Here is a 25978-nt window from a genome sequence, read left to right as displayed (position 1 = left end):
AAAATATATTTAACACCAGAGGAAACAGAAGTGACTGAGCACCAGGGGATCATATATGCTGAACCTGTGGAATCCGGTCACTAGGTGAACCCACTATATCCCTCTTGCATGGAAATATCTATGTGGGCACATGGACCTTTTTACCTTCCTGTGTATGAGCCAGCCTTCCAGCGAGGCATGGACCGGGGAAGATTCCCTCTCTCACGGCTCTTGCACATGTCAACGAATACCCAGCAATTTAAGTGTACACTGAAGCTAAGCCCCCAGAGGAAAGAGTTCTATATCCCAGAACAGAGAATAATGTTGTCAGCAACTACGTATGCCTGGCACAGTGTTTGTCATATGCAAAACTAAAGCATCATAGCCCTTGCCCTAGAAAAGCTTCTATTCTAAAACTGGGCCAGAGCCGTAATTTTATGGACACTGTAGAACTCAACCCCATATAAAAATATTACCAGAGGCAGCAATGCTAGATGGACTGTGAAGTGTGGTAAAAAAAGAAGGGGCATTAAGAACATGAAGCTTCCTACGACGCTCAGACTAAGTGGGGCAGCTATTAAGAAACTCATTTGTTTTAGCTCTCCAGCAAAGGTTGAACTTCATCTTCGGAAACGTTACTGTCGAGCATAGCGAACCCAATTTGGCCTAATGAATTCACCTGCATCGCCAGTACTCCCTTCACAATGACACAAATTACATTTAAACCATATGGGGGATTTAAGGATTACTCCCTTCAGACAAGGAACTTTCGTACTGGTCTTGGGTCCAATCAATTTCACGACGGCAGAGTTATGAACCCCTTCGCTCCCAGGCTCACAAAGACTCCAGCCCCCATTCTCATCTGCAGGCACCTTCCTAGCAGAACACAACAGAGACTGTAGACTGACTTGCCAATCCTTTCTTCGATCTCTCTTTCTTTCCATCAGTTAAGTACTTATTGGGTAGCTAACTACTATGTCCCAGGCTTCCTGCGAGGGCTGGACCCAGCCCCTGAACAGGTTCACCTCTTCACACCAAGAGCTCTTCTTTAGCTGATGCCACAGTAGTGGACGTGGGGGATGGGCTGTCCACAGTGGTGGAGGCTGTCTCTAGGTGTAAGCACGAGAAAGAATGCTACTAATTGGGCTAAAAGCAGCAGGGATCATCACACCCCCAGCCTGAAGCCCTGCACTTGTGACAGCTGCAGGTGCCTGCCTGAGTGGTTGGGGTGTGTGACCCAAGTGATGGGAAACACTCATTCATTTCTCCCACCAACAGTAAGAAAGCATGTAGTAAATGCCGGCCCCAGGCAAGGCAGTGCAGGACGATGCAAAGACCACAGGTTTAGGAGCCAGATACAACCAGGGCTCAAATCTTTGACTTTAAACTGCATGAGAAATTCAATCTTGAGCAAGTTCCTTAAATGAACTGAGCCTGTAAAATGGGGACAGCTTTCAAGGTTGTCCTGAGAACTGAATCAAGTTACATATGTGAAAACACTTTGTGCTGTGTCTGGCATCTAGTAGATTATCAGTGACTGTTAACCCCTTCACCCTTCCCATCCTCAACCTCCCCGTCTCTAAAATGGGATAATAATACCTGCCTCGCAAGGTTTTTGTGATAACGACCCCACCAAATGTCTATGAAAGTCTTTGTGAACTAGAAAACGATGTAAAGATATGAACTTTTTTTTTTTCATATTTGGGAGGTGGAGGAGGAGAGAAAAAAAGTGCATGGGCCTTTGTTCTTAACAAGTTCATGTCAGGGAGAAGCCATCACAGTGTGGGAGCCATGGCCCTGTCCCAGAGGTGCACGCACAGCCCTATGGCTCTTGAGAGGTTGCAGGAATGGGGTGAGACTGCAGAAATAGTTGGGGCAAGATTACAAAGTCTCATGAACCACACTAAAGTTTATTTTGTAGCTGCCGGAAGCTATGGAAATTTTTAAGCAAAAGGAATCTAAACTGATATGTTTCTGGAAAGTTGGCTGGCTGCCAGTGGCACATCAAATAGCTTAGAGGAGAGACTGGAAGATTAGCCAAGGTCGCAAAAAAGGATTCCTTCCTCAGCTGTGGTGGCTCTGAGGATCCTGCTGTTCCTCAGCTGGCTTCCTGTACAAGACTTGCACTTGAATACTTCCAAGCTTTGCCTGTTAAATAAGGAATTTTAATTTATTTTATTTTTTAAAGTTTACTTATTTTGAGAGAGAGAAAGCACAGGCGGGGGACGGGCAGAGAGAGAGGGAGCGAGAGAATCCCAAGCAGGTTCTGAGCTGTCAGACACGGCACGGCGCTCAATCTCACGGTTCACGAGACCATGACTTGAGGTGAAATCAAGAGTCAGGCACCTAACCGACTGAGCCACCCAGGTGCCCCGTGACAAAGAATGTTAAAAGTAAATAAATGCATTTGATTTACAAATTTGAAATGTTCATAGGAGTTTGAGCAAATGAGTTTATAACTAAGATCACATGCACACACACACACACAAAAACCCACCAGCTCACACTGACAACCGAGTCAGCGGAGGAGAAAGAAACAAAGCAGATGTGCTGAGATAAACAGAGAGGGTAGGCAGAGAGTGGCTGCAGGGCTTCCTCCTGCCTCAGGCTCCTGTGAGACCCAACTGTCCACTCCACCCCCGGCTTTCAGGAGGCCCCTCTCTAACCTTATGGAGCCATCCTCTTGGCAACTCACTGCAGTCGGCCTCGCTTCCTAACACGTGCTACTACTTGCCGCTCTTCACTCTGTTGAGTGGGCCTCAGTGGTGCCTGGCTCCCACCTGGCAGCTCTGAGGCAGGCTCCACCGGCTGGCCCATCCAGGCAAGAAGAGGAAGACAGCAAAGTCCTTCTCTTTCTCCCTTTGATTTAAAAAAAAAAAAAATTTTCATGTTTATTTATTTTTGAAAGAGAGAATCGCTTCTCGGCCTTTTGGCTAAGATCAAGTGTATTTTTGAAAGAGAGAGACACAGTGCAAGCAGGGGAGGGGAAGAGAGAGAGAGGGAGCCACAGAATCTGAAGCAGGCTCCAGGCTCTGAGCTGTTAGCGCAGAGCCCGAGGCGGGGCTCAAACCCATGAACTGTGAGATCATGACCTGAGCCGAAGTCGGACACTCAACCGACTGAGCCACCCAGGTGCCCCCCTCTCTTTCTCCCTTTGAACAACCTCAGTCAACAGTAAGGAGACAGAATATCATTTACTATTAGGGTGAACGTTGGGCAAAATACCTAAGTTCTTGGTGCCCCACCTTCTCATATTTAAAATAGGGACTGTAAATAGTACTTACTTAGACTTACTGTGATCGTTTTGCAATATATACAAATATCAAATCATTACCTTGTACACCTACAAGCAATATGATATTACAGGTCAACTATACATCAATATGTGTGTGTGTGTGTGTGTGTGCCCCAAAACCTGGGAATTATACATCAATTTAAACAATGTATCCTTGGGGCACTTGGGTGGCTCAGTCAATTAAGCATCCAACTTCAGTTTGGGTCATGATCTTGCAGTCTATGAGTTCAAGCCCTGCATCGGGCTCTGTGCTGACAGCTCAGAGCTTGGAGCCTGCTTCAGATTCTGTGTCTCCCTCTCTCTCTGCCCCCCCCCCCTCTCTCTCTCACGCTCTGTTTCTCTCTCAAAAATAAATAAACATTAAAAAAAATTAAACAATTCATCCTTTAAAGAGAGTTTAAAAAATAAAGAAAAACTAGTATACACTGCATGGTTTTTGCATAAAGATACAATGACTTAATAAATGTAAAGAACTTAGCATGGCTGTGGTGAGCCCTACATAAGGGTTAGCTTTTTTTACTGCCCCAAACCCATCTGAAACTATGTAGCAGTGTTCCATACCTATCAATGGGTATAGTGTTTTAACAGAGTTAGGAAATGTCCTTTAAAGAAATGGAGAAGTTACATTAAACTATAAAGAAGGTACAAGGTCTGGAGAATTCCAAGGGCCATGTGGCTCAAAGCTGTACAGAATCTCAGGTTCAAAAAAGACTCCTGAAGCATATTTTGACATCAAAAATGAACAAAACCACTGCATCAGAGCGTACACATCTTTTAGCATCTGTCTGTCATCCATCTGTTTATTCACCCACATATCCAATATCTACTATAAAACTGACTTGCTCCACTCTATCAAACATTGTGCACCACGGGAGGACAGACTCCAGTCATTAAGAAACTTTTGGTCTAAAGAGAGAGATAGATAAATCAACAGATTGTTTTTTTTTAAAAAAGGGAGTAAGGGGCACCTGGGTGGCTCAGTCAGTTGAGCGTCCCACTTCGGCTCAGGTCACGATCTCACAGTCTGTGAGTTTGAGCCCCATATCGAGCTCTGTGCTGATGGCTCAGAGCCTGGAGCCTGCTTCCGATTCTGTGTCTCCCTCTCTCTCTGCCCCTTCCCTGATCATGCTCTGTCTCTCTCTGCCTCAAAAATAAATAAAACATTAAGAAAAAAGATTAAAAAAAAAAAAAAGGGAGTAAGATGGGGCACCTGCGTGGCTTGGTCGGTTGAGCATCCAACTTCGGCTCAGGTCATGATCTCACCATTCATGAGCTTGAGCCCCACATTGGACTCACTGTTATCCGTGTGGCCATTTCAGAGCCTCTGTCCCCTTCTCTCTCTGCCCCTCCCCCGCTCATGCCCTCTCTCTCTCTCTCTGTCTCTCTCTCTCTCTCAAAATAAATAAATATTTTTAAAAATTAAAAATTAAAAAATTAAAATTAAAAAATGGAGTAATAAGTGCTAATCTGGGAGCTCAAGAGGGATTTATGAGCTCCTGAAGGAGAAAGAGAATATAAGAAAGGCATTCCCTACCTCCACAAATGCCATCCTTAATTCATATGATTAAACCTAAAAACAACCTTTGAAGTTGCACAGGGCTTCCTACATATTACTCACTATATACTGCACTGTAAAGAGGGGCTCCTGTTTTATTAGAAATTACCAGTATTCAACCATTTTGACCTATAAAAGAGGCCATTTATATGGCTCATATAAAATTTTTATATGTATCTTTTATTTCCTTTTTGGAACACCCTCAAGAAAATTTTCATTTAACTCCCTTAAGAGTATTCATTTGGAGCTAAAAGAGTATCTTTCCATATTCTGGATATTACCAGAAACTATTTATGAAAACCCCTTGGTTTAAAAAAAAAATTAAAAATTAATCAATTTAAAAAGTCAATCTAAAGAACTGCTTTATTTTCAAATTCATTCATGGTTGTGTGTTTCCCTCTTGTGGTGGAAAATGGAAAATCATGCAAGATTTCTCATGACCTCACAAGGGGGCGCACTAGCTGGCCCAGCGGCATCGCACAAGTCTAGGGGACCCCATTCTCCTCAAATATAATGGGAATCATGTGCCCTGGAGTTTTGTGGCAGACAGTGGTTGGCCCTCTACGAAATAACTAAAACGTGGTGGAATTTCTGGACTTTTAAGAAGGTTATGGTGAGGTTGTTCTCGGTCTCATTAAGGTTTTTTCCAATTACATGGCCTGGTGAAACGAGGATGTCCAGCTGTAAAGGAAGTAAATGGAGATGACCACAAAAAGTGGATGAATTTTTCTGTGGAATCTTTGTGAGCCTAAGTTTCTGTAAAATGGGGATAGTAAAACTTCCTTTAAAGGTTCTCAAAGTATGTGAGAAAAGGCATGTAAAGGGTTTACCATGTATTGCCTGGCAATACAGTAGCCACTCAATAAATGCTATCTAAGCTACCAAAAATAGAAAGACCTATTGATAAGGGCTGATCACATCCTTCTAATACAGCCTCTGATCTCTAGAGCAAGGGAGACCAGGCAGGAAAAAATTAATGCTATAGGGGGGTCTGGGTAGTGAATATGTATAAGGGGCCAGGGAAAAGGTGATGGAAGGGGAATTTATAGCCCCTGCTCTAGGGCTTTGGAGTCAGACAGGCCTGGGTGTGAATCCTGCCTTTGCCACATTCTGGCTATGTATGGTCTTTCTGGGCTCAGTTTTCTTATTTGTAAAATAGAGACAATGACACCTGCTTTAAAGGTTGTTGTATATAGGAAATAATCACAGTAGGTCGGTGTGCTGGGCAGTGTTCCAAGTGCTTTACAAGCATTAACTCATGAGATGTTCACAACAACACTGTAAGATCAAGGCTGTCATTCTCAGCCCGTATCTTACGGACATGGACACAGATGACACAGATTTATCATCTGCCCAAGGCCAAACAACTGGGAAATTGTGGAGATGGGTCTTAAACCCAGACAATCTGGCTCTAGAGCCCACACTCAACCATCATGCTGTGCTGCCTCTCACTGTAATATGTGGCCATGTAAATGGTAAGTACTCAATAAATAATAGCTTTGTAAACAGCGATCTAAAGAACTATGGGTATTTTCTCCCCTCTGAACATTTATAGGAATTCCTGGGATGAACAGCATCTCAAGTGGGCGGCAAGGTACTCTCTCCTGCCCTTATGGCTTAAGTGCAAACAGGCTTCAGAGAAATAAAAAGTTAGACTGCAACATAAAAAAGTTTGGGAACCCTCAGACTACAGCTGTAGATAACTCTATTAAAAATGTCTACCAGGGCGCCTGGGTGGCTCAGTCAGTTAAGTGTCCAACTTTGGCTCAGATCATGATCTCATCATTCATGGGTTCTAGCCCCGCATCGGGCTCCCTGCTGTCAGCACAGAGCCTGCTTTGAATCCTGTCTCCTGCTCTCTCTGACTCTCCCCTGCTCTCTCTCTCTCTCTCTCAAAAATAAATAAAAGGTTTTTTTTAATGTCTACCTTGAGGAATATGGCATAGTGGAAATCTGGGTTTGAATCCCAACTCTTGATAATGTTTAGTATGTTAGTGATCTTGGGCATATCACTTATCCTCTATTTCCTCAACTGTGAAACAGGGATATAAATACCAGGCTCTCAAGAGTTGTTGAAAAGGGGGCACCTGGGTGGCTCAGTCAGTTGAGCATAGGACTTTGGCTCAGGTCATGATCTAGCAGTTCATGGGTTTGAACCCCGTGATGGCTCTGTGATGCCAGCTCAGAGCCTGGACTCTGTTTCGGATTTTGTGTCTCCCTCTTTCTCTGCCCCTCCCCGACTCGCACTCTGCCTATCACTCTCTCAAAAATAAATAATAATGAAACATTAAAAAAATTTTTAAAAAGAGTTATTGAAAAGATTGGGGTGACTGGATGGCTCAGTCAGTTAGGCATCTGACTCTTGGTTTCATCTCAGGTCATGATCTCCCTGTTCGTGAGTTCGAGTCCCGAGTCTGGCTCTGTGCTGACAGTGCGGAGCTTGCTTGGAATTCTCTGTCTTTACTCTCTCTCTCTCTCTCTCTCTCTCTGCCCCTCCCCTGCTCATGAGTGCTCTCTCTCTCTCTCTCTCTCAAAATAAATAAACTAAAAAAAAAAAAATTGTTGAAAAGATTAAATGAGAACGTACAAAGAGCTTATAGCACAGTGCAGAGCACTACATGTAGGTTCTCATGCAGGCTCAATAACAACCTTGCGATGCAGGGAATCTCACTGTTTTCCTTTTACAGATGAGGAAACTGAGGCTTGGAGAAGTGAAATGACTTACTCCACATCTTGCAACTAATAAATTGGGAAGGCAGATTTCAATGCCAGCTTTAATGCCAAAGCTGATGCTTTAGCTGTTTGTTTCCTTTGGGTAACCAAACACATTTGAACTTGCAGAAAATGAAAAGGAAATAGATCCCAGGTGACTGTCAAAGGGATACTGCCCAACTGCAAAGTATATGAGCTTTAGTGGACTGCACAACCCACTTGCACTTGGTAGGCAGAGCACAGGTTGCAGGTTGTAGGTTGAAAACTCCACCAAAAAAAAAAGCTACGTTGAAATCCTAACCCCAGATGCCTGTGAATGTGACCTTATTTGAAAAAAAAAAAACGGTCTTTGAAGATGTGATCACATTAAAACGAGGTCATACTGGATTACAGTAGGCCCTAAATCCAGTGACTGGTATGTCTGTAAGAGGGAGATTTGGGGACAGAGACACAGGGGGAAGAAAGCTACGTGAAGACAGAGGCAGAGACGAGCTGGGTTGTACCAGTGACTGCAGCCACCACCAGAAGGTGGAAGAGGCAGGAGAGGATTCTTGGGAGGAGCATGGCCTTGTGATGCCTTGATTTCGGACTTGTAAGCCTTCAGAACTGTGAGAAAACAAATTTCTGCTGTTTGAAGTCACACCATTTGTGGTATTTTGTTACAGCAGCCCAAGGAAACTAATATAAATGTTTTTAAATACAAATAAATATAATTAAAAACAAACAAAAAAAGGCAAGCCCAGGTCCAGGGACAGCTGATCCCTCTGCATCAGAGCGGCTGGTCTGAGCCAGAGGCCCTGGGAGAGACCTCTCCCCACACTGCCCCAAAGTGTTTGGTTCTTACCACTAAATAACACGGTATGTACCATGGCTTGGAATATACAAATAAGCCTGCTCCCCTGCTCAGTGATGAGGAAAAGGACAGCACATTTTGTAACTTTGGTACCTGGAATAAAGTGGAGCAGAGAGCAGCTTAAATATTTGCTGGCTGAACTGTCGAAGGAAGAGCATCCTGTGACCTCTCTGACTAGAGTTTCTGAGGACAGAGGTGAGCTTTTCTGGGCAGTCAGTCACCCAGTACATGGTCTCCTGTCCTAAGACCAACCTCAACTATAAAATTACTCCCAGCATCAGACAACTTCCCAAACCACAAGGCATCCACAACAGAGCACACTCTGCCTACGTACTGGCATCTTAGGTAATTTCTACAGCACACAGACTTGTGCAATAACAATTAGGAACAGAGCTAGAAACTGCAATAGGGAAGGAAGTAGAGCTGGTTAGCCTGGGTGGTTGAGGCCCAATGTTTGGGCTTCTTCCAAGAGGAGCCCCATATAACTACAGGCAGAAAGACAGAGAGGTGCTCATTCCTGGAAGCAAACTTCAGTGTAGGCTAGGAAAGTGGTAAGAGAGAGACAGAGACTAAAGCTAACAAGAGAAAAAGAGGGTCATGGCCCACCCCACCCCTTCACTAATATCAGGGTGAAATCTATAGCAAACAGTGTAGCTACAGTGCAGGTCTAATTTCTTTGGTAAATTTTTGTTGTCTGTAAATGTGTGATTTAACTGAGTGAACTGTGCATCATACATTCTATGATAGGGATTTAGATCAACCAACCCAAGTTAAAAGACTTGCCCTGATGAAAACATTGGGTCACATACAGACTGCTGTATGCCTTATATTCTGGTGGTTAAAGACAGTCAGCAAACAGAGCTCTGACGTGTTACTGGACAAATACTGTGGCCCAGTCCTCCTCATAAACACCTTTTTAGGGGCGCCTGGGTGGCTCAGTCGGTTAAGCGTCCAACTTCAGTTCAGGTCATGATCTCACAGTCCGTGAGTTCAAGCCCCACGTTGGGCTCTGTGCTCTCAGTTCATAGCCTGGAGCCTGCTTCGGATTGTGTGTCGCCCTCTCTCTCTGCCCCTCCCCCACTCATACTCTGTCTCTATCTAAAAATGAATAAACGTTTAAAAAAATTAAAATAAATAAATAAACAAATAGCTTTTTAGGTTTGCTAACCTAAGTCTCCATGATTCTCCCTTCCTACCAGACTCACAAGATAATTCTTAGACTGTATCTTAGGTTGGCCAGCGTGTAAAAGAAAGCATCAGGGGTTAAGGATCCATGTGGTCCTTAATTCACCACTGGCCACCTTACCACCCTCCTCCCTTTCTGCAGTACAGGAGTCACAAAGACTTCTATTTTAAAGTCTAAGCCTGTGGGCTTACTTCTCACAATGGCCTCCTTGTTTTGCCCATACTCCCTCCATGCAGAATGCCTTCACTTTTTCCTGGCTTCCTTTTCATCATGCTTCAAGACTTGGCTCGAATACATCTCCCCTTGGAGGCTTCCTCTGACCACCTCTCCGCGCCCCTCTCCCAAGGGCTCCCAATGACACCCTGAGGAGGCACTTGTCACACTATATGGTAATGCCCACTGGACAATGAGCTCTGCGGGATGCCAGAGACTGTCTCAATGCACCTGTGCATGTCCCAAATGCACAGCAGGATACTGAGCAACGACAAAATGTTCAGCAAATGTCTGAGGGACAGAACGCAACCCCTCAAATATTCAAAAGAGGCTGCTTGAGCAAGCAGACCCAACCACTTACTAGAACTGCGACGCTAAAACCCTCATGGGCAGCAGATCTGGTGCAAACACCGAACACTGAGCCTAGCACTTAAGCTACTCAGGGACAGTTTTACTTATTTGGGGTTACTTGGGTTATTTGGGCTATTTGTGTTATTTGGGCTGGCTTCTGTGTTCTTTTGATATGAGATAACTAAGTATCAAGCTGATAACATATTTCTAAAAGCCTAAAGTTATGTAGAACAGATCCCCCACCCCATGCCCTGGGCATGAAACATTCTCTGTAAGAAAAGACATTTCAGTTCTGAAATTTATTGGCCAGCAGGTGTGGAGCATCTTGATAGGTCATCGACAAAGCTAAGAAGTAAAACTGAAAGGTGGGAGCTGGCTGGGGACCATTAACAAAGAAAAGTTTAAAGTATCTGTATTTCTGATCAGAATCCCCACTAGCAATATGCTTATCATGAGTATGGTGTGAGGCTTTATGCTACGTGACTTCCTACGTATATCTTATTATTTCCTAAACACACCTCTATGACATTATTTTAATTTTATACGTGAGCAAAAAAAAAAAAAAAAGTTCAAGAAGTTTGCCCAAGATTAAACTGCTAATAAATAACATCCAAGAATCAAATTCAATCTATCTGACATGAAAAGCTATACTGCCACAAAATTCTAATATACAAGGGGTCATTTTGATATCCCACTAAGATCTTCAGAATGGCATGAGATCTTTACTCTCTGGTTATCCTTTAGCACATCTAGGTTTTGGACTTTGAGAGATGCTAGATAACATTGCATGTTGAGATTTGTTTTGGCAGGAGGCTTACATTAGTCCAGGGGGGTGATTTTCCTGAAATAACAGTGGAATTTCAAAACAACCATAATAACACACATTTGGCTCACATCTTAACCATTCCCAAAACCTTTGTGTGCCTGTTACTTAATTTAATTCTTATAAAACTCTCTGATAGGACAGATATTAGAATGAATCCCATTTCACAAATGAGAAAACTGAGCTTTACAGTAGTTAGGCAGACTACATGATATTGTACAGTAAGTTGTACAACTGAGATCTGAACCCAAATTTTCAATTCCAACCCACTACTATGCACTAAAGTTGTTTGGTAAGATTCTGGGAGCCACCACATGGCCTGTCTCCCATCTGGCATTAGGTCAGAAGTCTACAAAGCACCTTGGATTATGGAGCTCTGGAATCTTCTCAACAACTATTACCAGTAGTATACTTTTCATTTTATTTTTATTTTTATTTTTTTAATGTTTATTTATTTTTGAGACAGAGAGAGACAGAGCATGAACGGGGGAGGGACAGAGAGAGAGGGAGACACAGAATCCGAAGCAGGCTCCAGACTCTGAGCCATCAGCCCAGAGCCCGACGTGGGGCTCGAACTCATGGACCGCGAGATCGTGACCTGAGCTGAAGTCGGACGCTTAACTGACTGAGCCACCCAGGCGCCCCAGTAGTATACTTTTTAAACTAGGACAACAAATTAGCCACATCCACTAAACCAGTGACTGCTCTCTGCCTCTGCCCTTACTTTACTCTCAGATAAGGCCTCCCTCATGTTTCCATACTTGCCCCAAAAATCACCTCATTGGGGAGAAGACAGCCTGGTTCTCCCCGTCCTCCTCCAGGTGGGGCTGGTTGCTCTCCTCTGTGCTCTCATGATTCCCCGAACTTCTCTCCTCCAGCTGACGCAGGTTGAATGGTAACTACTTCCACCCTCTCCCTGCAAAGATATGTCCACCCAGAGCCTGTGAATGCAAACTTGTTTGATAAAAGGGTCTTTGCATATTAATTAAAGATCTCGATATGAAATCATCAAGATTTGAAATCATCAGAGATTATCTGAGTTGGCCCTAAATCCAGTAACAAGTACCCTTAAAAGAGACAGAAGAGAAGACAGACACAGAGAAGGCCACGTGAAGGCTCATGCAGCCATGAGCATAGAACACGTGGAACCACCAAGAGCTGCAAGAGGCAAGGAAGGATTCTCCCCTGGGGCCTTCAGAGGAAGCAAAGACCAGCCAACACCTTGAGTTCACACTTTTGGTCTCCAGAATTAGGAAAAAAATAAATTTCTGTTGCTTTCAGCCCCCCAGTTTATAGTCAACTGTCAGCTGCCATAGGAAACCAACATACTGGCATTTGCACCATATTTTTGTTAACTACCTACGGATGTTGCTCTACTTGCATGAGTATCCTGAGAATAAAGACTCTGTCTTATTCACCTTTGTACCCCCAACCATCTCACACAGTGCCTACATCTAGAGAGGGCTCAACAATGTTTGTTGAACAAATCCATACAGTCCGGCATATATAGGCAGCACACAGCAATGCCAGCATACATTTCTTGCAGCATCTCATCAGCAGCATGACATTAGCCTGGGCCAGATAACTATTCCACAGGTCCACCCTACGATCACCATCTTCAACTACCCACTGCTGGCTCAGGACTCCAAAAAGGTAAAGGCCCCAAATCAATGAGCCTGTGGAGCCTGTGATGGAGAGTCACAGCCACTGTGAACCTCTGCCTCACAGATCAAACTCAAGGGATAGTGTATGGATAGAGAGCGAATAAGACATCTATGTGGTGGGTATGGTGGCAGACACAGAAGACCTCCCCTCTGCACCCAAATGGGCTCAGCGTTTGGGATGATCATAACAATCACTAGAATCACCCAAGTCTTCTGTTTAGCAAAGACAATGCCAGGCACTATGTAAGCGCTTCACAAATTATGCTTCATCCTCACATAAATGTTTCCAGGCAGATATTATTATTACTCTTTTTACACCAAATCTACACATGGGGGAACTGGCTATGGCGAGCTGTGTGACCATGTTTTTCTCACAGATTTGACCATGGCCAACCACGTGGCCCAGCTCAGAGAGGAGGTTTGGCTTTTGTAACAGGTGCCAACCTCACTCCCATTTCCATTTGGGTCTCCTACACTCATTTCCCTTTTACTTCATTTTTAAACATACTTCATTTCATTCTGCTCACAGAATGCATTTCTCAACATCCCCATGAGGCAGTGTAACATAATAGTTTCATTACTAAAGCAAAAGATCCTTCCCCATCCCCACCCAGTCAAGCCATCTCAGCTCCATTTTCTGGCCTCTTTGCAACCATGAGATGACCTCTTGGAGTCAGGCGGGCACAATCTTAACATCTAGGTCTCTAGTTTCTGTGGCTTAGAGCTGACAGGACTCTCATCCTAGGTCAGGGCCATTCGGTCTACTTGTGTTTTAACAAACCTTCTCATTGTGCACAATTTCTAAATGCCTGACCAAAGTATGTTTAGATGCCTACCAGAATGGAAGAGAACCATATCCCTAGGCCACCACAGGCAGCTGCTGAAGGAAAGCAGAATGCCAGAATCTTCCTCAGCATGAACTATCTTCTAAGACCCTCTCCACAGGGCAGCGTGCTTGAACAGCACAAAATATGGGAACTCATTTTTAACAGTTATGCCAGAGTATTTTCATTTAAATTAATGTTATCTCCTTCAAAACAATCATCTTGGGAAGCAACATATTTATTCAAACAGTGCTCACATTGCACTAACATTTCTGGAACTCTCTCAGCAACTGTCTTAACAGTCTGTGGCACTTCCTTTGAAAGTCTTCAGTCATAACAAATTTAATCCTCTGAGAGTAGATTTGAACTTTGAAAAGAGACAAAAATTGGTTGGAGCCATGTCTAATGAATAAAGTGGGTGATCAAATCTTGTTACATCGCTTTAGGTGAAAAATGAGGCATGACTATAAAATAATGTGACTGGTTTTCCTAGGTGACCCATAAACCGACTGGCTGAAAAATAATTCCCATAGAGGAGTTTCAAAATGCTTTGAGCACTAGACGCATCACTGGAATAAGTGTACGGTTCCCAGAGTGGTGATTTGGCAGGGTACAATACTAATTTGGATATATAAGTTCAAATATGTTTGCAAAAAAAGAAATCTGATTGCTTACACTCATGAAAATGAAGAAGCTATTCTCCTGGAGAAATTTCTCCTCCTTTTTACTGACAGCCTGGTCTGCTTTGGACAGGGTGTCTGCTGAGAAAAATCCATGGAGGATTATATATATTTTTTTTTGTATCAGTCCTCCCCCATTCAATCAAAGGCTCTTTGAGAAAGGGGACTTCTTCAGCTCTGTGTCTCCAGTGCTCAGGACAGCACACACAGAAGCATGAGACACTAATTCCACCATTCTTGACACAAATCCTTTGACTTTGCCTCTTGTGTTCCTGGAGCTTCACTTGCTAAATGTAACTTATTCTGCCTAGCAACCCAAACTAGACTGTGTAAAATCCACCCACCCAAACTTCTAGTGGTTGGTCAGGGCCAAAAACATGGGGAAATAAGAGGGACTGATTACCAACACAAGGGGCTTCATTTAGGGTCATGGAAATAGTCTAAAATTAGATTATGGTGATAGTTGCATAACTCTGTAAACACATTAAAAGACATTGGGGCACCTGGGTGGCTCAGTCGGTTAAGCATCCAACTTCAGCTCAGGTCATGATCTGACAGTCAGTGAGTTCAAGCACTGCACCGGGCTCTGTGCTAACTAACAGCTCAGAGCCTGGAGCCTACTTCGGATTCTGTGTCTCCGTCTCTCTCTACTACTCCCCCCCCCCTCGCACTCTGTCTCTCAAAAATGAATAAATGCTAAAAATAAATAAATAAATAAAAATTTAAAAAAGACATTGAATTGCACACTTTGGGTGCCTAGGTAGCTCAGTCACTTGAGCATCCAAATCTTGATTTCGGCTCAGGTCATGATCTCATGGTTGTGATATGGAGCCTTGCATTGGGCTCTGCACTGGCAGTGTGCTTGGGATTCTCTCTCCCTCTCTCTCTCTGCCCCTTCCTTGCTCACGTTCTCTCTCTCTCTCTCTCTGCCCCTCCCTTGCTCATGCTTTCTCTCTCTCAAAAAAAAAGATATTGAATTGTACACTTTAAATGGGTGAATTGTGTGATATATGAATCATATTTCAATAAGGTAGTTTATTTAAAAAGTCTTTCACAATAGGAATGTTTGTGCCTTGATTCCTTTCTAATATGGCGGTTGGAATAAATGATAGCTTCTCTTCCAAAAATCTAGTTCTCTATATAAAATTAAGTTTCTGTCTTCTTCTATATCTCTATCACTTGAAAATGACTGCATGGTTTTCACCAGATTTGGAAAGAATGTTTAGGACAGTGAGGACTATTGAGTGTCCCCCAATATCAATTATCCCTTTCATTTTGCTTGACACCCCCAATGGTTAGCCTCACACACAGTACCCAGAATAACATGGGTATTTCCCAGCCCCCCTTGCTGTAAGAGGGCTTAGACCAAGTTTTGGTGCAGAAGACATGAATAAAATTGAAGATGTGCAGTCTCTTTGAAAAGTGTGCCTTCCTGGGGCACCTGGGTGGCTCAGTCGGTTAATCATCCGACTTCAGCTCAGGTCATGACCTCACAGTTCGTGGGTTCAAACCCTGCATTGGGCTCTGTGCTGACAGTTCAGAGCCTGGAGCCTGCTTTGGATTCTGTGTCTCCCTCTCTCTCTGACCCTCCCCGGCTCATGCTCTCTCTCTCAAAAATAAATAAACATTAAAAATTAAAAAGAAAAAGAAGAAAAAGAAAAAAAAGAAAAAGTGTGCCTTCCTCCCACTTCCTCCCCTTCCTCCTGCCCAGAATGACCATATGGTGGTAGGAAGCCATCTTGGATCATGCAGATAAGGGCAATTCACTAGGGGAGGCTGAGGAACAAAAGAAAAGAAATAGAGGACCCTTTACACAACAGAGCCACCCACAACAGCCCAGGACTGTCCACACCCAGTCTATTACAGAAAGGATTCTATTACTATGATCTTTTATTTTGTTTTTTTTATTTTTTTATTTTTTTTTTCAACGTTTATTTATTTTTGGGACAGAGAGATACAGAGCATGAACGGGCGAGGGGCAGAGAGAGAGGGAGACACAGAATCAGAAACAGGCTCCAGGCTCTGAGCCATCAGCCCAGAGCCCGACGCGGGGCTCGAACTCACGGACCGTGAGATCGTGACCTGGCTGAAGTCGGACGCTTAACCGACTGCGCCACCCAGGCGCCCCATCTTTTATTTTGTTTAAGTAACTTGTTTTCACAGACAAATCTATATGTTAACTAGTGATAAAATCTGATATTCTGTACCAAAACAGAATCTAAAATATGCAGCATCAGCATACCTTTTATGCCATGGCAAAACTATTATCACTGCTACCTTGGAAGGCAGACCACTGGTCAACCAAACCCAGGCAAACAGGTGAGAGAATTCAGAACAGGAGCATTTGTTGGCTGCTTCTTGCCACAACAGAGAGGAGCTCAGGCAAAGACTAGCTAGTCCACAGGCAAAAATGGAGGTTATAGCTCTGCTAAGGATGTTTTCTTTAACTATGGTCTGCAAACTGTGTTGTCCAAGTCCAGTATTTGTAGCCTTACAGAGTTGAAATGACCACTACCTATGTTCCCCAGCTAAGGCAGCTTATACATGAAGCAGTAGGTGTAGAGGAAAGGGCTGTGGACTCAACTCTTTCCCAGGATTCCCTGCTGGACAATGAAAACTGGCCCACCAGCAAAGATCGAATTAAAGATACCGCCTCCTTATTTAGCCTAGCTTTTCCTGTCTCAAGGCGGCTATCATGATGGAGACATCAGAGGAGGAACAGAGCACAGAGGCCAGAAAATAAAAGCCAAAGTTTTCAGGCTTAAAACTCTATCTACGTGAGAATTTTCACTGTGGTTATCAGTACATGAAACTGATCAGAAGAGGCCAGAAGAAGCCTAATAAACTTTTGAAGTAATTATATAGTGAAACAAACCACACTAACTTGGTCTGCAAAAGCAACTCCTGCCTTCCTACACCCCCCAACTTTTATCAGCAGAAAGCAGGATGCAAAAGCTGTGCAGATCCCAAACTCTCAGAACCTACAGCCTAGTGTCTAGGGCTAAATGAGCATGGAAGACAAAGAATAAGAGAGTCCCTCCTGTGGGCACCTGGGTGACTCAGTGGTTAGGCGTCCAACCCTTGACTTCAGCTCAGGCCATGATCTCACAGTTCATGAGTTCAAGCCCCTCATTGGGCTTCACGCTGACAGTTCAGAGCCTGCTTGGGATTCTCCCTCTCTCTCTCTCTCTATCCCTCCCCGCTCGTTCATTCTCTCTCTCTCTCAAAATAAATAAATAAACAGAAAGAAAGAAAGAAAGAAAGAAAGAAAGAAAGAAAGAAAGAACAAAAAGGAAGGAAGGAAGGAAGGAAGGAAGGAAGGAAGGAAGGAAGGAAGGAAGGAGGGAGGGAGGGAGGGAGGGAGGGAGGGAGGGAGGGAAGGAAGGAAGGAAGGAAGGAAGGAAGGAAGGAAGGAAGGAAGGAAGGAAGAAAATCCCTCCTGGAGTGCAGAATCAGGGCTCCCTGTGGACCTACTCTATTGTCAGACCAAGGAGTCTGCACTCCCAGCCAGCAGCAAAGTGTGAATACTATGGCTGGCGATTGCTCTACTTCTATAACTACATCACTCTATATATTTATTGGAAGGAATTAGAGATGATGCCCCCAAGGAAGAGTGATGTGCTTCATGGGTAGGAAGAACAGTGGGCATGGCTGGTCTGCATGCCCAAAGAAGTGGCCCATGGCAGAGATTTCTACTTGCAACTTCCTTTCTTAAGAAAACAGAACCACTCCTTTTTAGCTGGCCACATGCCTCCCAGTATAAAGTCTGCACCTTTTTGCCCTTCTTGCAGGTAAGTGTGGCCTGTCTGGAAAATCTAATCAATGGATTGTGAGCAGGAGTAAGGTGTGCAATTTCCAGATTGTTTAACGGGAAGGAAAAAAATAAAACAAAACACTTTGCTCCAACTTTTTCCTGTGCCCACTGGCTGAAATGTGGATAAGGGTGTGGGGGCCACCTGTAACCAGGTGGGCAAAGGCAACACCTTCAAGATGGCAGAGCCATATGATTGAAGGAAGTTGGGTCCCATGGCTCTACCATACTAGTCCTGGTGTGCTTAGACCTAGACTATTCCACGAGAGAGAAACTTCCATTTTGTTTCATCCACTGCTGTTTGAGTTTCTGTTACAAGTTGAACCTATGTAATTGTACACATTATTTGAGTTAAAATACAGGCCACTGGTGTATATCAAATTCACTTTGGAAGGCACCGTTAAATGTCATCTTCCAGAGCCTCCAAAACTGAGCGATGATGGGACACCAGGCCTTGATAGGGAACTCTAATAGAGACTTCCAATATGAGCCAAGCAGAAAGCCACAGGGCACAATGCTGTGTAGTGCGTGTGCTGAATTATGATGGCTCTCCTTCTCAAATGTGCAACTCTGAGTAGCAGTGGGAGTGTGCAGTGTAACAGAGTGAGAGGGGAAAAGAGTCTGACTTAGATCAGTGAAGCCAAGAAAGAGAGGCTCCTGAACAAATTGCTTAAAATATTTTTCATAACAAAGGCTGTGTAAGGGCTAAGCGCCTGGCTCTATAAAACAGTCTTGTCCATTCCTCTACTTAGCTAGCTCTTTCGGCTATGCACCCCCCTCTTCTGTTCGCACACTATCCACTCTTCAAGACACAATTCAAGTTCCACCATTTCTTTCCCCAGTCCAGAATGTTCTCTCCCTTACCTGCACTCAGCACTTTTTCTAATTCTGTTCTTTGCACATATATGTATTTCTTGTGTCTTATTTCCCCCACTCCTGGATGGAAAAGGACAGTACCTCATTTATCTTGGTATTTAATACCAATTCAAATAAACAAAGTGTGAACAGGGGGAGAACAATCATTCATAAGCCATCATAATTAAAGGACTTTTTTTTTTTTAATGGGAGTCATAGCATATTAAACATTGACCCAAAGATGGTTCTCTGCCAAGTCTTCCTTGCCCTAGGACATCAGATTTTAAGGAAAGGTAGCAAGGTGCCTCTACCTAACACCAGTTACCTCAGAGTCCCAAAACATCCCCCTTCCTCCCCAGTATTCTTTCATTTCCTTCTCAGAACTATATCTAGAAACATGTCCCTTTACCCGTGCTTACAGCTGGCCTCATGAAAGTTCGGGAAAGGGTGATTCATCCCAAATGGGAGACAGTGGAGTTCCTCCAGTTAAGACAAAGTTCTCAAAGCCCCACTGGTTTGATCTGAGAACCTGAGACCCTTAATCTCTATGTCATGTATTTGATGCCCATTTTGGTGCAAGCAGTACCTGACCCTGAAAAGAGATCATTTGTGGGGCGCCTGGGTGGCTCAGTCAAGCATCTGACTTCGGCTCAGGTCATGATCTCACGATTCGTGAGTTTGAGCCCCGCATCAGTCTCTGTGCTGACAGCTCAGAACCTGGAGCCTGCTTTGGATTCTGTCTCTCCCTCTCTCTCTCTGCCCCTCCCCCTCTCATGCTTTGTCTCTCTCAAAAATAAACATTAAAAATAAAAAGGATCATTCATTTAGTGCAGGGGTTCTTAACTCAGGATCCTTAGAAGAAATCCCTGGGTAGAATTCAATGGTGTCCTTGAATTTGAATGGCAAAACAAACAAAAGCTTTATTTTCATTAACCTCTAAATGAAATTTAGCATCTCCTTGAATTATGAATATGGGCAACAAACAATTATTATTATTATTACCATTACAAATACTACCAGGGACTTTATCATCAATAGAAATCACAGATATTTTCATATCATATTATACTTATCTAAAATTACTGACATTGCAGATGTATCAAAATATCACTTATCACCACTCTAAAGTAAGACAGTATTAGACTTCCCACTAAATCTTGTTATTTAATGTGTCAGTAAGGAAGCATACAGATCTTGCTGCATCACAAATTTGATTAATATTTTGATAATTGAATTTCAATATAATAATTCCTTTGTAATCCTGTATGTTTTGTTTTATCTATTTTTTAAAAAGATATATTCTAGTAAGGAGTCTGGAGACTAAACAAAGGAATTCAACACACAAGAACCCCTGTGGGTTGATGAAAGAAAACCAGTTTACTCACAAGTTCCCACGCAGGCATTTATTTATTTATTTATTTTGCTGGAGATAATGATGAACTATCATTCAAAATATCCAAACATTCTGGGGTGCCTGGGTGGCTCAGTCGGTTAAGCATCTGACTTCGGCTCAGATCCTGATCTCATGGTAGGTGAGTTCAAGCCCCATGTCGGGCTCTGTGCTGACAGCTCAGAGCCTGGAGGCTGCTTTGGATTCTGTGTCTCCCTCTCTCTCTGCCCCTTCCCTGCTTGCATTGTCTCTCTCTCTCTCTCAAAAATAAAACATTTAAAAAAATTTACAAAATATCCAAACATTCATTTACTTGGGAGTTTGAACTCTCCCCAATTCTTAATACTGGTCACATGCAGACCATTGGGCCCAAGAGCAATTTTTAGAGACCAGGAGTGGTTTGAACTGAGTTGTCTGCTCTGGTATCTCTTAAGACGTCTCAGTTACAGAGGCCCATAAATTCCTTTCGAACCGTGCTAATCTTAGTTAGGTCTTTGCCACTTGCATGCAACTGGCTTCTAACATGGAGTCCCTCTATATTGGTTGGGGCCACTGAGGGTAGAGGAAGGTGGGGGACAATGATAGTATTTATGAAAGGTGGGGAAGAGATGTTAATATCTGCATCAGGTTGGGCCTGATTAGCTTAATGTCCCCAGATCAACAGAACACTGATAACACAAAGTCCTGTCCCAGGCCCATCGTAAGGTTTCCCCAAAGTGTCAATCAGCTTCCAGGTGACAAGAGATTACAGGTACTTTTTTTCTTTAATTTTTTAAAAATGTTTTATTTATTTTTGAGAGAGCGAATGTGAGTAGGGGAGTGGCAGAGAGAGAGGGGGACAGGGAATCAGAAGCGGGCTGTGTGCTGACAGCAGTGAGCTGATGTAGGGCCGGAACTCACGAACCACGAGATCATGACCTGAACCAAAAATCAGATGCTCAACCGACTGAGCCACCCAGGTGCCCAACACTACAGGTACTTTTAAACTCATTTCATTTAATCCTCACAAGAACCTCTATGGGTATGTCTCATTGCTTCCAACCTTTACAGAAAAGTGGGGGGAAGGGGATCAGAAGTTAATTAACTTGCCCAGCAGTGTCCAACTCCTATATTTTTATTCTTTTCTGTCTAGTATTCTTCCCCTGACAAACCCACCTTAGGAATTCCAACTTTAAGCCTCAATTCAGCTACCACTTTCAGTGTTCTCAGACTCCAGAAATAAACCTCTTAGTGTTTTCTGATACCTTAGGGCACATCTTGCTAATGGATACACAGAATAAATCAAGATAAAGCAGAGAAGCTCACACAGTTCAAAGCTATAGCGGCAGACGTTGAGTGTAGGGGAAAGCGCTTGGTGGAGCCACTCTTGCTGCTGGGGATGGGTCCCTGCTACCTCTCTCATGACCCCCTGCACACCATATGCTGACCTCTACTTTCAGTTTCCACCTTTCTTCATAAGAGCAAAAGTCCTCTTCAGATTGCTTTGGGTTTGCCGTTTGCAAAAGCAGGTAATTAAGGTAGGTCTTTCATCCAAGTGAAGTGGCCTAACAGGAACTTTCAGAAAGGACGGCACACCCGTACAGCCCTCCATGCTGTTCCCCCTTCAGTACCTGGCACACACCTCCATCGTAACACCTAATGCACTGTGCTCTGTTTATTCTTGTCTACCTCCCCTTTTATACTGTTTTTGCTGAGGACAGGAATATTTTCTATCCCAAGTACTCAGCACAATGTCTGATACAAAGTAAGCACATAATAAACGTTTGAAGAGAATAAATTTATTGCTCACCAACTATACACTGGCTTTAAGGGCTGGAATACACTTAACTTGAAGTATATTCCATACTGTTCACAATTCAGGGCAATTGAAACCAAGACTCACTGAAATCTGCACTATTTGCAGATAGAGATAAAAGCAGACTCCATCTTAAAGAAGTTTACTCTCTAGAGGGGAGTGTCACATGTGAAGATAATTTCACTGGGATTTCATTAATCTATTCTAGAAGTATCTATAAGAAAGGAGCACTTAATGGGGGGGGGGGGATGAAAGTGGCAGACAGAGGTTGTTGGGGAAAGTTTTCTGAAGATGTTATCTGAATTGAATCACACCAGAAGACAAGAGGAATATATTTACATCCCTGGTGAGGAGACAGAGACAGAGACAGAGACAGAGACAGAGACAGAGAGAATAAAATCAGAGAGCAGCAGCTGAGGACAAAAACTTAGGAAAGAGCTAGGGTGTACACAGCACAAGCAGGTCATGAAGGAACTCTCAAAAAGTATGAGTAGAATCAGGAGAGTGATCAAGGCAAGGGAATGAGGACTTTAAAAGTGCAAAACCAGGGATGCCTAGGTGGTGCAGTCAGTTGAGAATCCGGCTCCTGATTTCAGGTCAGGTCATGATCTCGCGGTTTGTGAGTTCAAGCCCCACGTCAGGCTCTGTGCTGACAGTGCGGAGCCTGCTTGGGATTCTCTCTCTCCCCCCTTCTCTCTGTACCTCCCCAACTTATGCATATTCTCTCTCTCAAAATAAATAAACTTAATAAAAAATTATTTTTTTAAAAAAGTGCAAAACCAGCAATGCCAAAGGCAATAAGAAGGCCAAATAAGGCCTTAAAAAAAGTATTCAATGGATTTAGCAACCAGAAAGTCATTAGTAACCTTGGCAAGTGGTGAAGGAAGAAGGAGCCAGACTGCAGGGAGGTGGTAAGTGAATGGGTGAAAAATCAGTGGTGGCAATTGGCCAAAAAGGGGAAAAGCAAGAAAGCAGTAGCTAAAAGGGGATGAGGTTTTAAAAGCATATATATATATATATATATATATTTTTTTTTTTTTTTTTTTTGGTCTCAGCCTAAATTTTTCTTTCCCATCCTACACTACTCCCAAATGGACAACTTTCCTCAAAAATTCCCACTATGACGTAAGCTCCTTAAGTACGAGTCTTGTGTCTGAATTGTCTTTTTATTCCACACATTTTCTGTATATGGCATAGGTTCAGTCTTTTTGAATGAATGAATGAAATACATATTCAACACAGGTGATAAGGAAATGAAGGGATCTACTGGGTAACATCTGTTTTTGCTCTTAAGGGAATTTGTGGTTGTCTGAAAACTCAAGAGCATATTCTATTCGGAGGACCTTCTCTCCTTGATGCTTATAAATGCCTGACTCAGGGAGGGAGATGTAGATTGGGGCCCAGTGTAGATTTTACAGACTAGGGAAAAATAGTTCCTTATAGATTTAAGGGTCCCTTCCTTCACAGAAGTTGTAATTGGTAGGTCTATATTAGATTCTGGGTGCTGCTTTTATAGTTCCTCTTTAACCTGCCCAGGCTTCAGTTTTCTCACTGGTAACTTGAAGATGCCCATAATAGCATCGACCTCATAAGGCTGCAGCATAAATGAGATACTGCACATTTAGTGCTTTTCGTGGTGCGTGGCAAAATGACACTTACATGTTAAAGATAAAGTATTACTAAAATGAATAAAAATATCACTAAAAGAAATGAGTTCCAGAAAAGCTAGGTATAAGTCAAATCTTATTTTAAATACAGAAAGAGAAACTCGTTAGAAGATGTTTTATAAAAGTGAATGAATAATCAGCTCCAAGTTGCCTGTTTTATAAATCCACCTTTTCATTCATAAAGTTTACTGAAAAATCTTTCAGAGTTTCACCTATCCGAGTGGACCTGCCCCTGAAGTCAGTTAACGTTCCTTAGCTGGTGGGGAGGGTGCGGCGAGGGGCGAGCCAAGGGGTTGCATTAATTTCCTGGCCAGGCACGAAGGCTTGCATAAGAGCACCCTTGGGTATGCAGTTTCTGTTCTCATGAAAATTCAGCTCCAACTCCTCGAAGAACAGATCTAGAAGCACCATCTGGCAAAGACTAGCGTTTTCAAAAGCCTGCGTCCCAGCAACCAGGCCGTGGAAGGGCGGGAGCTCAGTCCCAACGCAAACTAGGATGTGGAGAGAGAGCAAGACTTGGCAACCTCTTCTCAGCCCTGCGGGTCTCACGCACCAGCTGGGCGGGCGCTCCCGCCAACCATGCCCCACGGCGTCGGGCTCCCAGCCAGTGGGAAGCGCCAGTCTCAGACCAGAATAGCAAGCAACTGGGAGGGATGGGAGGGGGTTCTGAGCAAGGCAGAGGCCGTCTAACCTTTCCGGGTGAAGGCGACTGCACTCAGAGTTGTAACTGTATCTTTAGCCGCAGGAAAGGTTAATGTAAATGTCAGAGGCCTCAGCCGGAGGGGTGGGGAAGGGAGGAGGCGAGAGAAGGGCGGGGCAAGAGGCGGAGGGTCGGGCCTCCCAAGGTCAAGCCCTGCTCGCCCGTCCCCGGAGAGTCGACAAAGCAGCTCCGCGGAGCCCCGAGGCCACCCTTCAGCACCCTGCGACCTCCGCGGGGCCTCCGGGCCAGGAAAAGCCAGAGCAAAGGAGTTGGGTGGAGACTAGGGCGGCACGCGGAAGTGGCCGGGCCTGAGCGCGGCAGGGGCGGGCGACTCTAGCGGCACGTCGCGCACGGCCCCGCTCCTGGCGCACGCCGCGGAGGAGCCGGCGCGTCCCTTACCCCGTTGGCGGCGGCGATGCGCACGATGAGCTGGATGGCCTCCTTCATGTAGAACCTGCCGTCCCCGCCCACCACGAGGGTGGCCTCCTGCCGCTGCGCCGGCTCCACCGTGGAGATGATACTCTGGATGAAATTCTCCGCGTAGTTGGCGCTGCTCTGAAACACCTTCACCCGCTTTCGCAGCCCGCTCGTGCCCGGCTTCTGGTCCGGGTACGCCTGGGTCTTCACCGTCACAATCTTCACCATGGTGGCGACTCGCTTCTTGGGGCCGGAGCGGACTCTGCTAACCGCGGGGAGGCCGGAGCTGTGGCTGCAGCTGCTCTGGGGTGAGGGCGCGGACGGGCTAGGGGCAACGCCAGCTCTCTCGCCTGCGCTCGGCCCTCCTCCTTAAAGGGACAGGGGACAGGGCCCTCCCTCCGTGGCCAGCCCCACTTTGCAGGTACCGGGGGGCGGGTAGAGGAAAAGGAGAGCGCCCACCTCCAGGCCTCCAATGAAATGGGTGGAGCCTCTCTGATTTCCCCTTCCCACCCCATCCCGTCAGCCAATCCACTATAAAATGAAATCCGCAACTCCTTCCCTACAGGGAAGGGCAGAACGTGGGGTAGGGACTTGGTCAGAGGGCAAGCGTTGGAGATAGGGTGGGGAAATTGCAGAGTATAATAATTTCCTGTGGTTTGGCCAGAGTATCTTATGTAAATAGCTTTCTGGAAACCTGTTCTGAGAGATAGAAGTGGCAGCCTTAGGTAGATTTCATGACTCCTTATTTTTTTTATATTCTCTGTCCAAATATTAGTTTGTGTCAGAAAAAGGAGTCAGTTCCAAAAGTCGTATTCCACCTACTACTTTCCATGTATTTACTGATGGACCAAACCCTTTACTTCCCATTGGTTAGGGTGCCTTTACTAAGAACTAAAGTTTATTGAATAGAATGTTTCTAATCCTTGCTAAAGTACAAGTTTTATTTTTCCCTATTTTATGCTTACAAAACGAGATTTAAAAAATTAAATGGCTTGTCACGGCCATGGAGATAACTATATGCAGGAGGCCAACTCAGGTGGGTGTTGCTGCAAAACCAGGGCTCTTAACCTGGTTCGCCTAAGTCACCAGATTTCATAACTAGGAAATGTACAAGGAGGCCTTAATATAGGTACAAATATAAGGTAAGGCTGAGTGTAACATAATTCATCATCAAAATAAGTCAGTTATTTGTGTAATAAAAATTGGGT

At 44.2% G+C, this 25978-nt stretch overlaps 1 protein-coding gene and 2 long non-coding RNA genes across 3 annotated transcripts in view; all 3 read right to left on the bottom strand.

Annotated features, from left to right (window-relative positions):
* PGM1 (phosphoglucomutase 1) overlaps nt 1-25235 on the bottom strand; it is a 69543-nt gene extending 44308 nt beyond the window's left edge. Inside the window, exon 1 of the mRNA XM_023258776.2 lies at nt 24753-25235. Within this exon, the coding sequence (XP_023114544.1) occupies nt 24753-24998 (246 nt within the window). The 5' untranslated portion in view covers nt 24999-25235. The remainder of the gene's footprint in view (nt 1-24752) is intronic.
* LOC123379645 lies at nt 1871-14742 on the bottom strand. The gene is made up of 3 exons (XR_006584361.1): nt 11745-14742; nt 2646-2838; nt 1871-2127 (listed from the first exon to the last, which is right to left on the bottom strand). It is a non-coding gene; the product is annotated as an uncharacterized LOC123379645 (long non-coding RNA).
* LOC109502369 lies at nt 23713-24746 on the bottom strand. Its single transcript, XR_002160934.3, has 2 exons — nt 24345-24746; nt 23713-24144 (listed from the first exon to the last, which is right to left on the bottom strand). It is a non-coding gene; the product is annotated as an uncharacterized LOC109502369 (long non-coding RNA).
* Nucleotides 25236-25978: the final 743 nt, after the last annotated feature.

The sequence above is a fragment of the Felis catus genome, chromosome C1 (genome assembly GCF_018350175.1).
Source record: "Felis catus isolate Fca126 chromosome C1, F.catus_Fca126_mat1.0, whole genome shotgun sequence".
In the NCBI taxonomy this organism is placed as follows: domain Eukaryota; kingdom Metazoa; phylum Chordata; class Mammalia; order Carnivora; family Felidae; genus Felis; species Felis catus.
Note: the sequence above shows the minus strand (reverse complement) of the source record. Positions and strands in the feature narration are given on the sequence as shown.